At 46.8% G+C, this 14,017-nt stretch overlaps 1 protein-coding gene across 4 annotated transcripts in view; it reads left to right on the plus strand.

The window, feature by feature from the left end:
• LOC105559828 (transmembrane and TPR repeat-containing protein 1-like) overlaps positions 1-14,017 on the plus strand; it is a 194,517-nt gene that overhangs the window by 58,826 nt on the left and 121,674 nt on the right. For 2 of the 4 annotated variants that reach the window (XM_012008430.1, XM_012008431.1), the window contains exon 1: positions 2,020-4,544. The exons of the other annotated variants lie outside the window; for them this stretch is intronic. In XM_012008430.1, the coding sequence (XP_011863820.1) occupies positions 4,225-4,544 (320 nt within the window). In that variant the 5' untranslated portion in view covers positions 2,020-4,224. Of the gene's footprint in view, positions 1-2,019; positions 4,545-14,017 lie in introns of those variants that run through there. 4 annotated transcript variants of the gene reach the window in all.

Below are 14,017 nucleotides of genomic sequence, written 5' to 3' on the forward strand. Positions count from 1 at the left end.
AGCCGGAATAGCAAGCTGCTTTCGATCATCTGTACACGTGCCATTTAATTTGTGTATTACACAAATCTTTCCACGAAACAGACAGTTTTAAGTGCAAAGGGTGCGAAAGTGCAGAATCACTCCAGCATCCCCTTAACTACGTGGATGTGGTGGAAGGTTGCACCACTATTTTTTAGTGTACATTTAACTTTGTCTTAAATACATGTTCAAAGAGTATTCAAAGTTTCAAAGAGTTGAAAGAATTCAAAGAGTTTAAAGAGTCAAAAAATGATCCGTGTAAACGTTGTACAGGTCATTTTTCTGGGAAACATTCGAGACACGCGACAATCGCGAACGCGATTCGAGGCCAAAGGGAATAAAGACCGCAAGTGCGAATAAAGTGATTATCGCGAATCGTCATTGCCCACCATTGCGACAGTGGCAACTCGCTGGAAGTCGCGCGGAGCCCGGCTCTACGCATTCCGCCGAAACGGAGAGCCATTAACGTGACACGTAAGTGGCGTTTTTCGTTCTACAAGGCCGTAATTAAAAATTCTTGCGCAGTTTGAAAGTGGATTCATACGGAAGTTCAGCGCGCTGGCGGACCAAAGTTCCACGCTCGCCTGCGAATCGTGGCACTGACGGCTACCCGGCGCCATCGAACTAAATGATCATTAATTGCGAGCTCCGGGTACATTATGCGAATTACTTGAGCGACAGCCATGTCGCTAATATTAAGTTCCTCGGTAGAAGAATGCCGGTATCTCGCTCAATTATAACTTTCTGCGAAACTTGCTTATTAGTGACATGAAAAATTCAGATCTATCTTTGCCACTTTATGGTGATATATCTGTTACTCGGTAGTCGCAAGATAATTTAGCCTCGTCGGAATCTTGTTAAAGGTGGAATAAGAATAGAAGAATAGAAACTAATCTCAAGTATGCGTGTAGGATTTAATTCCGTTCTCTATATTAATCCCGTGAAAGCTCCATCTGCTCCGGTGTGTGTCACGTTAAAAATTTGAAGAATAATTTCACAGCTTTCCGATGTGAATTTCTCCGAATGGAACTGCACACTTGTTCGCTTACGAGCTTATGTGTATAGAAATCTCGTTGCACGCTTATGCATAAATTATTACGTATAAATTGTTGTTGCATTTACACTTTAGCCGTTTTGCTTGCGATAATGATTTCAAACAATAATTAAAATTATATGATAACAATGTCTTGATGTAATTTCAATTTGATACACGTTCGGGGTTGTGATGCCAATAGCCAAATTCAATCATACAATGCAGCATCACTTCGCAACTACGGGCTCGTTACCGTATCATCATCGTCGGTAACGAGCTCGTATCGTCATTACGTTCACTGATTCGCGAGCCGTGATCCATTGTATCGTTAGATGCGAGATATTCCCGGAGGGAAATACCAGGTAATAAATAATTGCTCAGCGCTGTCTTTGTTATCTTGTTCGTAAGATTCGATACGAGCGCCTAACTATATCACGCGTAACGTAGAAATCTCGTTAATGACTTCAATTTAATTAAAATGAGTCACGAGTGCCGGAAATAGAAAACGGGGCAATTGGAGCCGCCGGATAAAATTATTTTATATCTCCCTGATCAAATTAGCAATTATAGAGACGATAATTTCGATTTCTTACCATTTATTATAACAATCGTTACCTCTCGTACATTTCAGGGCAGTTAATAAGAGCCGTCTTATTTCAGCGTTAAAAAGCCATTAAATTGTCATGCCCGTAAGCCAGTGGTCCTTCGCTTTGACCATTTACACTTACCGTGCCTTGGAGGGGGGGGGGGGGAGGGACCTGTTTTGGCAGGTGAACTATGGGTAAACAACATGACGTCAGTGGAATCCAAGGTTGAGCAGGTGCCGGCGAACGGGAAAGAAGAAGAAAGGGAAGGCGCGCGAGGATGCAGGAGGGAAACCCCCGGGGGTGACTCGTGCGCGGGCGCGGCTTTGCGGGTCAGAGTGCGTCGGGTATATAACCGGGCGGATGCCGTCGTCCCTTAGTCTCGCGCTTATCGTCGTCGCGGTGACCCGCTCGAGCTCGACACCGATGTCGTTTTCGTGATCTGTGACGTTCCGATGCGCGGGCTTACCGATCAACGCACCGTGTCGATCGGCAGGGTGCACGTTACCAGATTGCGGCCTCTCGAGGAAATTTTACTCCGTTTACGTTTTTTACCCCGCCTGAACGAGCGAGAGAACGTTCGCGTAGCTACCATCCCCGATCGCTGACCATCGGGGGGGAATAATACTTCTACCTCTGCGACCGCATCCGGGCGTCCTTGATACGACTCGTACGCTATCGCGCGATCTAACCAAGGTCGGAGAAGTGAAAAGAGCGGTACCAAAGTATTTTTTCAAGTATAATATTTCGGTAAATTCAAGCGAGATCGGAGCTACCAAATAATATATACCTCTAACTATAGAGATCGTCCATAATTTTCTACCACGCCGAGTTCTCTCGTTCCTTCGTGAAAAATCACTCGATACGATTTGTCGCGGATGAACAGGGCGAACGTCGAGGAACGTCCACCGCAAGCTACTCGAACGCCGAGTATGCCCGGCTTTTATCTCGAGTGACGTCCCGCCGGAGGCGAGCAGCGGGGGCCACGCTAGTGAGATCGGCGCGTCGAGAGTTCAAGCCTGGTCGTCGCGCGGTAGGATCGGAGAAAAAAATCGTCGCGAAGCTTGCCCAAAGATTGAATTCATCGGCGCGGAAGGTGAGGTCTGAGAGAGGCGAGGGACAAGGAGTGAACGCGGCCAAGTGGCAGCGTCGTCAGGGGAAAGAGATAGGAGAGTGGTAGCGGGAGAAGCGGGAGGTCGGCGGGAGGTGCAGGCGCTGTCGCGGAGGATTTCGAGCCATGCCCCACGGCGAGATACGAGCCGCTTGTATAGATCTACATGCACAGTAAAATTGTGGCGACGGAGGAGCCCTGGGTATCTGGGTCATACAGCCGTCCTGTCGGCGTTGCAGCCTCTTCTCCATAATTCCACGAAATTTTCCCGATGCAGCAAAAAAGAGTGAAGATCATCGTTGACCGGAGGAGACTCTCGCTCTTGACGCGCACGCGAATATAGGGTGATAAGAGTAGCTGCGAAACCGTTATCGTTTGATCGTGCAATCGCGATACATTTGTTACGTTAGCTGTGACGTTCCAAGAACGATACGCTAAATGTTAAATAAGGGCACACGATGTATCGAGCGACAGGAGAAACGCATAACTCTGTGCGCTCGGTGTCGGGCGTGATTGAAAATCTGTTCGTAGAGTGACCGGATAAGTATCGGATATGCGAGCCGAAGTCGCAGCTTATAGAACTGCCGCGTTAATGTCACTTACGTCCGAGAGCGGTAAGTGAACTATAGACATATCGCGTTTTACTCCGCCGGGAGAATCCGTAATGATCCGCACGGATCAGTGATTTGCGGCTGGAGAGCGGATCGACCCGATACCGGCCGCTGGCGCGGTAACGAGCTGTTACGTCGTTACGCGGTTACGTAAAAAGGATCCACTTGGATCCCCGCGGGAGCAATTGCCGAGGAAAGTCCACGCGAGGGCTATTACCCGGAGTCGTGAGCGATTCACGCGCGGAGGCCCGCTGCCACCCTTCGTCTGGAACACGCTCGAGCTGGCCGACCCGATAAATAATGAACTCTCGCAGTCATTTGTCAAGCTCACCGCGGGACAAACGAATGCTCATCGGGGTAGCGTCGTCGGCCTAAATGGGAGAGATGAACGCGAGGCACCGGCTAGCACCGCGGCATTTCGCGTCGCTTTGCCGCAGGCGTTACGCAAGAGTCACGTCCCTTTGACTCGATTCGGGGGCACGGTAGAGCCAACGGTGTATAAGCGATCGCGGCCTTTACGATATTTGTCTGCCCGCAAAGCTATCGATGAAGCAAACACCGAGGGTGGAATGCCGAGGCTCGTGATTGAAACGGTGCTTGGTAGCGAGCCTTGAGCGGCGTAAGGTCGCGGGTGCGCTTCCCGATCGTCAACTCCCACCCGAGCGTTCGCCCCAGAAATGCGAGAGTCAGCTGGTACCGATCGCGATAAGTGCAGTCACACCGGGGTGTGCGATCGATCGCGCGGGAGATAACGGTGCCCGAAGAGACGACTCGCGACTTGATGACAGTGCTCGCGCTTCGGGCTCGCGGACGAACGAACGTGAGGGCTTATCTCGTGCGCGGTACCGAGCGACTACGCCAAGCGACATGAGGCGACGGAACAACGGTTACTTCTGCCAAGCAACGTCGGCGAAGAGAGGCGGCCGCGGTGGATGCAACGAGACTGAGGCGAACGAGCCACCGGGATGGTGCATCTACGCGGCGGTCGCGCTCGTCGCGGTCGGCTGTTATCTCAACGCGCTCGACTGCGACTTCGTGCACGACGACATACCGGCGGTGGTGAGGAACAGGGACGTGATCGGCGAGGCGTCGTGGAGCAGCGTGCTCAACGACGATTTCTGGGGTACGCCGATGGAAAGCATCAATAGTCACAAGAGCTATCGACCTTTCACCACTCTGACGTTTCGGTGAGCCAATATTTCTCTCACGTTTATCGAGCTCTTTGTTGGACTGTTTGTCTGAGAATTAGATAAAGGGCCGACCTGGTTGCCTCCGATCGAAAAAGCTTCCCGGCGATGGCCGGAGGTAGCGCGATGAGAAATCGAATTACCGCCACGCGAAATTATTTATGCTAACCGCTCGGTCATGTATTTCCAATGAGGCCCGCGCGCGTTTGTTCCCGCTATTTTAGGCGCGCTATCGCGATTTGATTTAATCCGCCATCCTTTTTCTTCTCGCGGCTCGTTTGTCAAACTGGTCCTTTAGGACAATCCGTTAAACGGAAAAGTGAATACGATTCGGTGCACGGTCGTATCCGTCCGGATGAAATAAGACGGCAAGAAATTGTCTCGAGAAACGTGTCTGGTTGCCTGACGTTCCAAACACATGGCACAACCACGTAGCTCGCAGCATCCTCGCCGTTCTTACCGGGACATCCCGGATCCCGTGTACGTGTATACCTATGTATGTATATACATATATGTACCTCCTTATATACGTATGTGTGTAAATACATAGCCGTATATAGGTATCCCGTGCAATCGGAGATGCACCTTATGGTCGTACCACTAAGGACGGATCGGCAAGAACCGTTCTCTGACCACGACGGAAGCGACCGAGCATACGGTAGTGTGTGCAGGAACGTGTCGTGTGGAGCACACGAAACTTCCATCTCTCTCTCTCTCTCTTCCACCCCCTGGCCATCCTCCCTTCCTGCCCGCTCTCTGCCCGCCGATTTGATGCATGGATACCAGTTTGCCACTCCACGTGCAATACTGCATATTGGCTGGTATTGGACGATCCATCACGCTGCAAGACACCGGCACATCGCTCATCCACCCTTAACGCTCCAGATGCTGTTGCCAACTTCGACGAGGTGTGCGGGCGCGAAAGGCGGCGCGCGGGCGGCTCGGTCGGGAAAAGGGAGCAGCCGGGCGTAAGGGCGAGGGCATAAACGCCTCCGCGTTTCGCGCGTTATCGGAAGTGGAACGCATCCATAATCCCCGGGCGCGGAGACGCCGGCGCCGCGGCGCGCCGCGAACCGCATTCGTCTCGTCGAGAAGACGAGACTTTAACGATCCGGATCGCCACTGACGCGCGCGAGGGGCCGCCTTTATATCGCGCGATACCCCCGGTATCTCTCATTGTTGCCGCCACTCGATTCGAGCGGCGGGGAGGAGCGGAGGAGTGGTTTATGCGCGTGCGAAAAATGCGCCGCTTATGCTGACACGCGGTTGAAAGGATAAGCGAAGATTTATGTGTCAGCCGTTTAAGGCGAGAGTTGTCTACAATATTGGACGGTTGATATATCGTTACTTTCGTCCTCCGTTCGACGCGTGGGACGTGCGCGACCACGAATTACGGTATCTCGTTTAATAATCTCAGCATTTTATTGATTGTCCGCAATATCGCACGAGTAGCCGTGAAAAGAGAGAGAGAGAGAGAAAGAGAGATCGAACTCGAGTACGCTGGATTTTCTCTGATCGCCGATAGCTCGCACCGATAATTCTTTCTATGCTGGCAATCGTGCTTTGCATTCGCCGACAGGTGGAAAGCTTTGGACAATTCAGCGCGCCTTTTCCCGAAGCGCACGTATGCTCCATTTTCCGTCCTTCTCGCGGAGAGCGTCTCTTTTCACCGCCCGCTCTCTCTTTATTGCCACGAAACTCTGACGGCGCACACGGTATGCCGCTTTGAGAATTCGAGTTCTCGGATGAAAATGCGCCGGTGCGACCCCAAAAGTCCAGAGTGCATTCGTGACAGTTGACCCAACGCCTTCCGCGTGGACCGCTCCAAAGTTTCCGAGAGATTCCCGGGCATTTCCTCGAGGCAGTCATCGTATTCTGCGGAGCCCGCCGTATATATATACACACTTTTATACGTTTTATCTCGCCTATATCAGCGCTAGCGGTCCGCACACGGACCGGAGGCTACACGTCCAACCCGCAGACTGATAGACGTGGGGCAATCTTGTACTCAACGTGTGTGGCATATCGTTTCGTAGATCGCATCAACGATCGTTCTCCTAGCGTTTAATTCGCGTGTTTGATCGCACCGCCGACGTTTTTGACGCGACGGGTGCTAATTGAGATGATATCAGCCCCGCGCGGCGTACCTTATCGCGAAGGGATATTTGGAAAGCAGTTACTCGACCGGTTATTTGCAGCCCCGCGGAATCGCGAGGGGCACGTATATTTGATAGGAAAAATGGGATCTCATGCAAGTTGTACGTATTTCAACTACTTGGTTTCGGCCGGAAATAATTTACGGGTGCGGTCGAGCGTGAGTCTTTGCCACGGCGTCGAATGAATAACGCAGAGAGCTCGCCGCGCCGCGCCGCGCCGGAGCGATTTCGTTTCCACGTTTTCGAGAGGGCGGGCTTCACGGGTTGACGACCATGTTAGATTATTACGTCCGCAAATAGACTGCGGAATACGCTCCAGATAGTCCGATAAAGGAGAAAGGCTGGATAAAATCAGGTGACGCCTTATTACCCCGGAGCTGAGAGAGCATACAGGTGTCTAATAATACAAGCGCGACGCTCGCCTATCGAGATTGCGTTCAAATTGGGTGCTGTAATGCGAAGCCCGATATTTATGAAACGCGATTAGCGCGGGGTTGACTATCGCCTTCGATTAAAGCTAAGAAAATTAGGGGTGGTCTGATGTAAAATCGCGGCGTGCCTCCCGCCGCGTTAAAGTCCGGTGCGCGCATGAGGGCGATTATTGAAGCTCCGCAAACATTAAATTTACCTATCCAATTAACGCGGCACACTCGTTCACGCGATATTACGTTATTTACGTGCCGTTCAATTAAGAGAAATCTTGCTGTCCTGTGGCGCGGCGGAATATTCGCGCTTCTCTATTACGTTCTTCTCTAGCGGATTTATCAACGCATCCAGTGTACTTTGATAATACACATTACACACACACACACACACACACCACCTAGCTCACCGAAGCCTTTGTACCTGTACAATGACGATCGATATAATCGCGTTCGCCACAAGCTGGAACTTAATAGCGTTTCCCCGGAGATTCTTCTTTGTCTCGTCACTTGTGGCCAGGAGTACCGCGCGCTTTGCGGCGAGCTCGTGGCCAAAAACCGTGACGGTGAATATCCACTGATTTTTCCGCGATAGCCGGCGGTCACAAAGCGTCATCTGAATTTGATAATCTCCGTCTGGTTCGTCTGTATTGATACGCGATCCGCGAATGCTGCTATCTCTGCCAAAAGCCTCTCTCTCTCTCTCTCTCTTTCGCACCTTTTTTCATATCTCACTATTTGTTCTCAGGTATTTTGCGTTGCGTCAACGGAAAAGCCACCTCGCGAATAGCACGCCGGCTAACGACTCGTTTAAGATCTCCCCATAAACGATGTCTCTTATTGGCTCGTTGATACGCGGTTGTTAGCATTTTACTGGCATTAAATCACGATCAGCGACTAAGTCCGTTAGGCGTTAGCCCGGTGATTTATGAGTCGGCCGACAGTGGCAATGGGCCACGCTTTGCGGCCGTCTCCTGTGAGGGAATAATTATTATTAAATTACTTGACCAGGACGCAACGTGGTGGAATCTCGTTCCGCGGCGCTACTGACACGCATGAATGATTGCGCTGCAAGCTCTAATTTAGACGTGCGATATAACTTTGCGTTGCGCGGCACGTACGGCCTCGCATTCGATTACGCCGCGATCCGTCGACTATGATATTTCATTTAGTCTTGTGATTAACTCTCTCATTGTCGAGATAGAGATATCGGAATTTCGCATTACCTTAATCGAGACACGATTTGTTGTATCAGCGGCGCATCTCTTTTGTCGCGTAAAGAAGACACGTCAGACGTGCCTTGAACTTGTGAAGTCATCGAAATAACGCGGCTGTTCGAGTATTTCGTGCAATTATCTTCACGTTCAAAATATGAACGAATTCGCCAGTTCCCAAGTTAAACTGTCCGGTTGCATTTTATTCAAAAGCTTCTTCTTCTTCCTCCTCCTCGTGTATTAGGCTTAAAGCCTGTTTTATCCAGTTCTCGTTCTGGTACTTTGAGCATTTGGTTTTACTTTATCTTCGGTAGGCTTGCCGAAGGAAACCTCCTATCTGGAGGGCTATAGCCCTAAAGGGGTATGTGTGGCAAGATACTCTCGGTGGTTGCCACTTCCCTTCGGGAGATTCCGAAAAAAAAAACCAGCGGTGGCCGTGGATTTCAACTCGGATCTTTTCGTTCGTTTGTTTACTAAGCAGCGCACATTTCTCTGCGCCACACTCGCCGCATTTATTCAAAATGTGTGCGCTAAACTTAACAATAAATTTTATACGAAGGAGCGTTATCTATGCGCGAGAGAGATTTTGCAAAGTTGATTAATATTTGCAACAAAGATAGGTGTAATTTGATCTAAGATTGACGAGGTGCTGATGCCTTTTTTTAGATAAATAGTCACATTTTTCGCAGGGAGAAATTGGATCTCTTATCACGTTATTACCATCTAATCTGGCTATACTACCGTAATGATATACGAGCGACCGACGAAAATCATTTAGATATCAAGGATGTGTACGCTGACTCGCGGCTTGAGACACGCGACGATACGCTTATACTTCGGCACGAGTTCAAGGGAGAGATATCTCATCTGAGCGCACTTGAAAAGTGAGCATTTCCACATTCAAGTATATATCGCGTTTCCTTCCGGTGTTCTTCGTTCATGACGAATAGAAGTTGTTCCCGTTTTATTTGAGTTATTCAGGCAGGACAGTTTCATGAGCGAACTCCTCGGTCCAAGTGCATTCAGACCGTACTTACGTCGCCGATGTGAGGAAGGGACATTCTAGTTTTCAAACGCGACAAGAATATGCTATTTTATACATCTATGAATGCACTTTCAATCCGATCGTGGCCGAGAAACCCGGAGCGCGCATTTGTCTTCTCCGAGATGTACCGCTTCCGCTTATTGGATCGACGAACTTTGAGTTGTTACAGGCTGCGTTACATACAAGAAAAGGATGAGATTTCGCAAATCCGAAAAGAAGAAAGCAGATCCACCGTCGCGTTTTCAGTCCCACGAACGAAAATCGTATTCTCGAGTAAGCCAGATTCGCGTACGATTAGAAATATTTTTGTTCAATTTTCTACGAAGCATTTGTATTGTACAAAAAAGAATTGTGCGAGTTGAAGGAGCTCGTTAAAAGTCGTCCCACTTCTCACAGTTTCCGTGAAAATGCATTTAATGGTACGGATATATTATCTATTCCGACATTTCGACGTTCTACATGTATAAGCGCTGCGCTCATCTGGCCGTGAAGCTCATTTTCGACGTGGCGCGAGGATTATAATATTTCTCTTCGATTAATCGTACAATCAACGTGCGCCATTAAATTTTCGTCATTTGATAAAGCGTGGCCCCGTGATCGAGAAATGGCGGATTAATCAGGTGCAAGGTACAGGTGGTAGAAAAGATAATTCGCTTCCGCATGGACGCGTCATTGGGTTCTCGTGGCACGTTGGCTGCCCCTATATCACTGCACTTCGTGCTGCGCAGTGATTCATCTAGAGCATTTCGTGACTCGTACCAGAAGCGTGCCGTGAGCAAGCGCTGTAAACTCGTCCACTCGATGGTGCACGTATATTAAAGAACACTTTTCGCGGTGCGCGCGCCCGAGTATGCACAGGAGAGCACGGTACTTCGTGGTTTGAACACTTTATTGCGCTGCTGTATAGGCACGCATAATTTTCATTGACCCCGATAGGCCGCGCGAAAACGACGAATGCCACCGCCGAGATTGAGATAATTAATTAGTCGCCTCTCGATCTCCACGCCGGAACTCTCATTATCAATGCTGAATTATTATGCGTTAATTATCCTCTAAATTTCCCCCTTTAATTAAGCGGGGACACAATACGATTATCGAATAAAGTTGCCTGGAAATGTAGGTCAAATTCAAGATCTGAAACTTACGAAAACGTGTCGCTTCATTGGTAGGCCGTTTTTTTTGGCGGACGTACGAACAATTTTCGGATGTAAATTAATTTGAGCTACCTTGCAACTTTGATATTAATCATGTGTCAATCATTAGGAATTTGTCTGCCAACGAATAAAAATGCATTTACATACACACAGAAAGAATTCTCTCTTAAAATTTACCCGGAAAATCACGTAATCGTGGGACAACACGGCATTTCGAAGAACTGTATGAGAGTTTCTTGAAATTTTACCACGCGTTTTACTAATAAAATGTATACAAAGTATAATTGCTAGTTAAATGTATAGTAAAATTTAAAAAAAACTGATAAAATTCTCCGAAATGCCGCGTCGTTCGTCCACGATCACATAATTTTCAGGATAAATTTTAAGAGAAAATTCTCTCCGCGTACAACATTTCTTTGTTAGAATTATAATAAAAAAAGGTAAAAATTAGTTAAATATCGTGATTAGTGTGGTAGTTAATTACACGACTTCAAAATAGCTCTTGCGAACTACGCCGGCTTTAAATGTGCGTGTACATACATAGCCTGACAGAGTTATGGAACGGGGTGCTTTGCAGCCTCCTCCGCTAGATAGTTAATTACTTAATTACGTCGTTGTAATTAGTTCACAGTTCCAAAGTCGGGCGTGCCATAGTTACCTGATTGACGTATCACCATAACAATAAATCGCTTCCTTATATATGTGAATATATAAAGACGAGGAAGTTGTATGGGTGCGTATGTATGTTGACAAGCTTTGGAAAGGCCAAGCTTTACTTGCGCATAGAAAAACAGAATCGTTACGTCTCAATTTAACTTTCCATTTAGTATATTGTATTATATATTTTTAGTAACCTTTTAAATTATAAAAATTCGATGTGCGATTATTATATTAATTATTGTGTAAAGTAGCAAAGAGTATTTTCAAATATTGAACTTATAAATGAAAACTTATTAATAGAAAATTGATACACCGCGAAAGATTTAATTTACGATACGTACAGCAAACTCTCTTATGCACAGCGGACAAGGCCAAATAGCTTTACGCGCTCGAGTCAATTCAATTTCAAGCAACACCCCGAGGCCTTTAACTTTCTAAGTTTCAATGCAAAGAGTTCAATTACGTGCTTTTGTATAGCACGAGGATGACATCTAAGAAAGGGAGACGCAAGATAAGCTATGACACCTTCTATAAACGATTTTCCTCGTGCTTGTACATTCAGACATGACGGCAAAAAGAACGACGCAATTTTCTAAGTAAATTCATGCGATGCAGCAAATTTCCCGAATTAGGCATTCGGAGAAATAAGGAGAAGAAGTCAACGAGGGGGAAACCGCTGACCAAAATCTTGTACACCAATACCCATTGATGCCCAGTGGGCATTACTTTAGCTTATTATCTTATTTAATCTAATTTATCTTGTTTTATCTTCTTTTATCGTATTTTATCTTTATAATGATCCAGTGAAGCCTAATGCCTAAGAAACGCCTACTTAGTAATGTCCAGTAATGCCGCAAATCTGTACACTACAATGCCCTCAGCGGTTTTCCCTTCAGGCTGCGTTCGGAAACATCACCCGAGTGTCCTAGTGTATCATTTTATCTTTTTCGCTCACCGGATAGCAAACAAGGATAAGATGATACACTGGGACACTCGAGTGACGTTTCCGAACGCAGCTTCGGAAGTTAAAGTGCACGCGTGAATATTTGAAATGCGTCACCTCTTCACTACATAAGAATTCTATTTGTTCGTCTATATTCATCCTTTCGATGAGATAACTATTTAAGTAACCATATCTACACGAGGAATCAACTAACATTCCCCTAATTAGTGTTACACGATATGTTTGGCATAGCGTAATGTTATAATTAGAGACTCTCTAAGCCATGCACAACAGCTACACACACATACACATACACACACAGACGTCCTCGTGTTTTCATTTCATGCTCTTACATTTGTATGCATTACTGTTAAAAGTATGTACGAGGAGCTTCTGGTACGTACGTACGAAAGTAGAGAGATTCTTTTTCGCATCGCATAGGAAATTCGAGCTTTCGTTTGAAGCTCTCATCATACGCAAAGGTGTCGGACCATTTCTTTATTCATACTCTCTCTCCTTTATCTCGACGGTATAAAGCTTCATGTTTGCAGTATCCATATTAATGTCGAGAATGTCAGAAACATTAAATACAGATTTGACATAATTAATACGTTTTTATGTCAATGGGATAAATCTCGTTAAATGCCGTCAAAGCATTGAGTATTAATTAGATTAGGTATAGTGTGACGTTGAAAAACGATGAAGATTATTTCTTCTACACTATGCGTCATTAAAATTGATATATTGCGATGAGATCTTTATGCATTTTTACTGAGTTCGGTTTCTCTAAACCCTAGATGCTTTAATAGGATACGGCGCTTTTGTCCATTACGTTTTCATAAATCGCGATATTTTTCAGAGATAACCGTAAAAACACGACTCATTATAATTTCACTCATATAACGATTTTCTCTATGTATCAGCTAACATCTCACGTTTCTCACTTTTTAATATTTTCACGAATTGTTCAACATCAGTCGTCTATGCTCATTCACTTGTATAATTTACACTGCAAACAAAACTTCTAATAGTATTATTAGACTGTACATTAATATTAACGATAATCAGATTATTGACGTTTCATACGAAACCAATAAATGTCTGAAAATTTACAACGTTCTCGATGCGACGCATATCGAATTTTTCAGCTTCTCGTCCCTGCTCCATGTACCTCCAGTTTTGCATATAAAATTGAAAACCGAGATAACTTTCCAGTACAATGGAACAGCACTCGAAAGGACTAGTAACGCAGCGGCCGCGAAGAAAAGCAGACAATGGGCAGGAAACTGTAATGGAACGCAAAAGCAATAGAATATGACGTGATTCACAAGGAGGAGAAGATTCGCGGCAAAGAATCACTGAGAAATTCGCGTGAAATTTATACCTCGCGTCGCGCGGTCGCAAAAGTGACATAATGCAACAATAATCTTTTTGTAACGCGGACTGATCTTCGTGAGACGCACCGTAATGGATCGCGCCCCGTTCCTATTTCCGGCGGTCCGGGTCGTTTCAGGGAAATTGGATTTAACGCGTGCCCTATTGCCAGTCTGCTCGTACCCGACGTTTGTCTTTTTTTTTCCCCCTCCCACAGGCGCGAGCACCAGCGACGTCTCGTGATATTACTTGTATGTCGGAGTAAAGCCCAGGAGAAGTGGAATGTCATTAATCTCGGACAATCGTAAACCGAGTAACGTAAAATATATGGTCTCTTGTCGTTGTAATCCTGGTCGCACGTCGGTTCAACTTTCGCTCGGCGTTACCGTTCTCGTAGCCCGCGTGTAATATCGAGTCGCTCGAGAAAGAGAGAGAGGGAGAGAGGGAGAGAGAGAGAGAGAGAGAGAGAGAGAGAGAGAGAGAGAGAGAGAGAGAGAGAGAGAGA

The sequence above is a fragment of the Vollenhovia emeryi genome, unplaced genomic scaffold, assembly GCF_000949405.1.
Source record: "Vollenhovia emeryi isolate VEMERY1.0 unplaced genomic scaffold, V.emery_V1.0 DF939252.1, whole genome shotgun sequence".
In the NCBI taxonomy this organism is placed as follows: Eukaryota; Metazoa; Arthropoda; class Insecta; order Hymenoptera; family Formicidae; genus Vollenhovia; species Vollenhovia emeryi.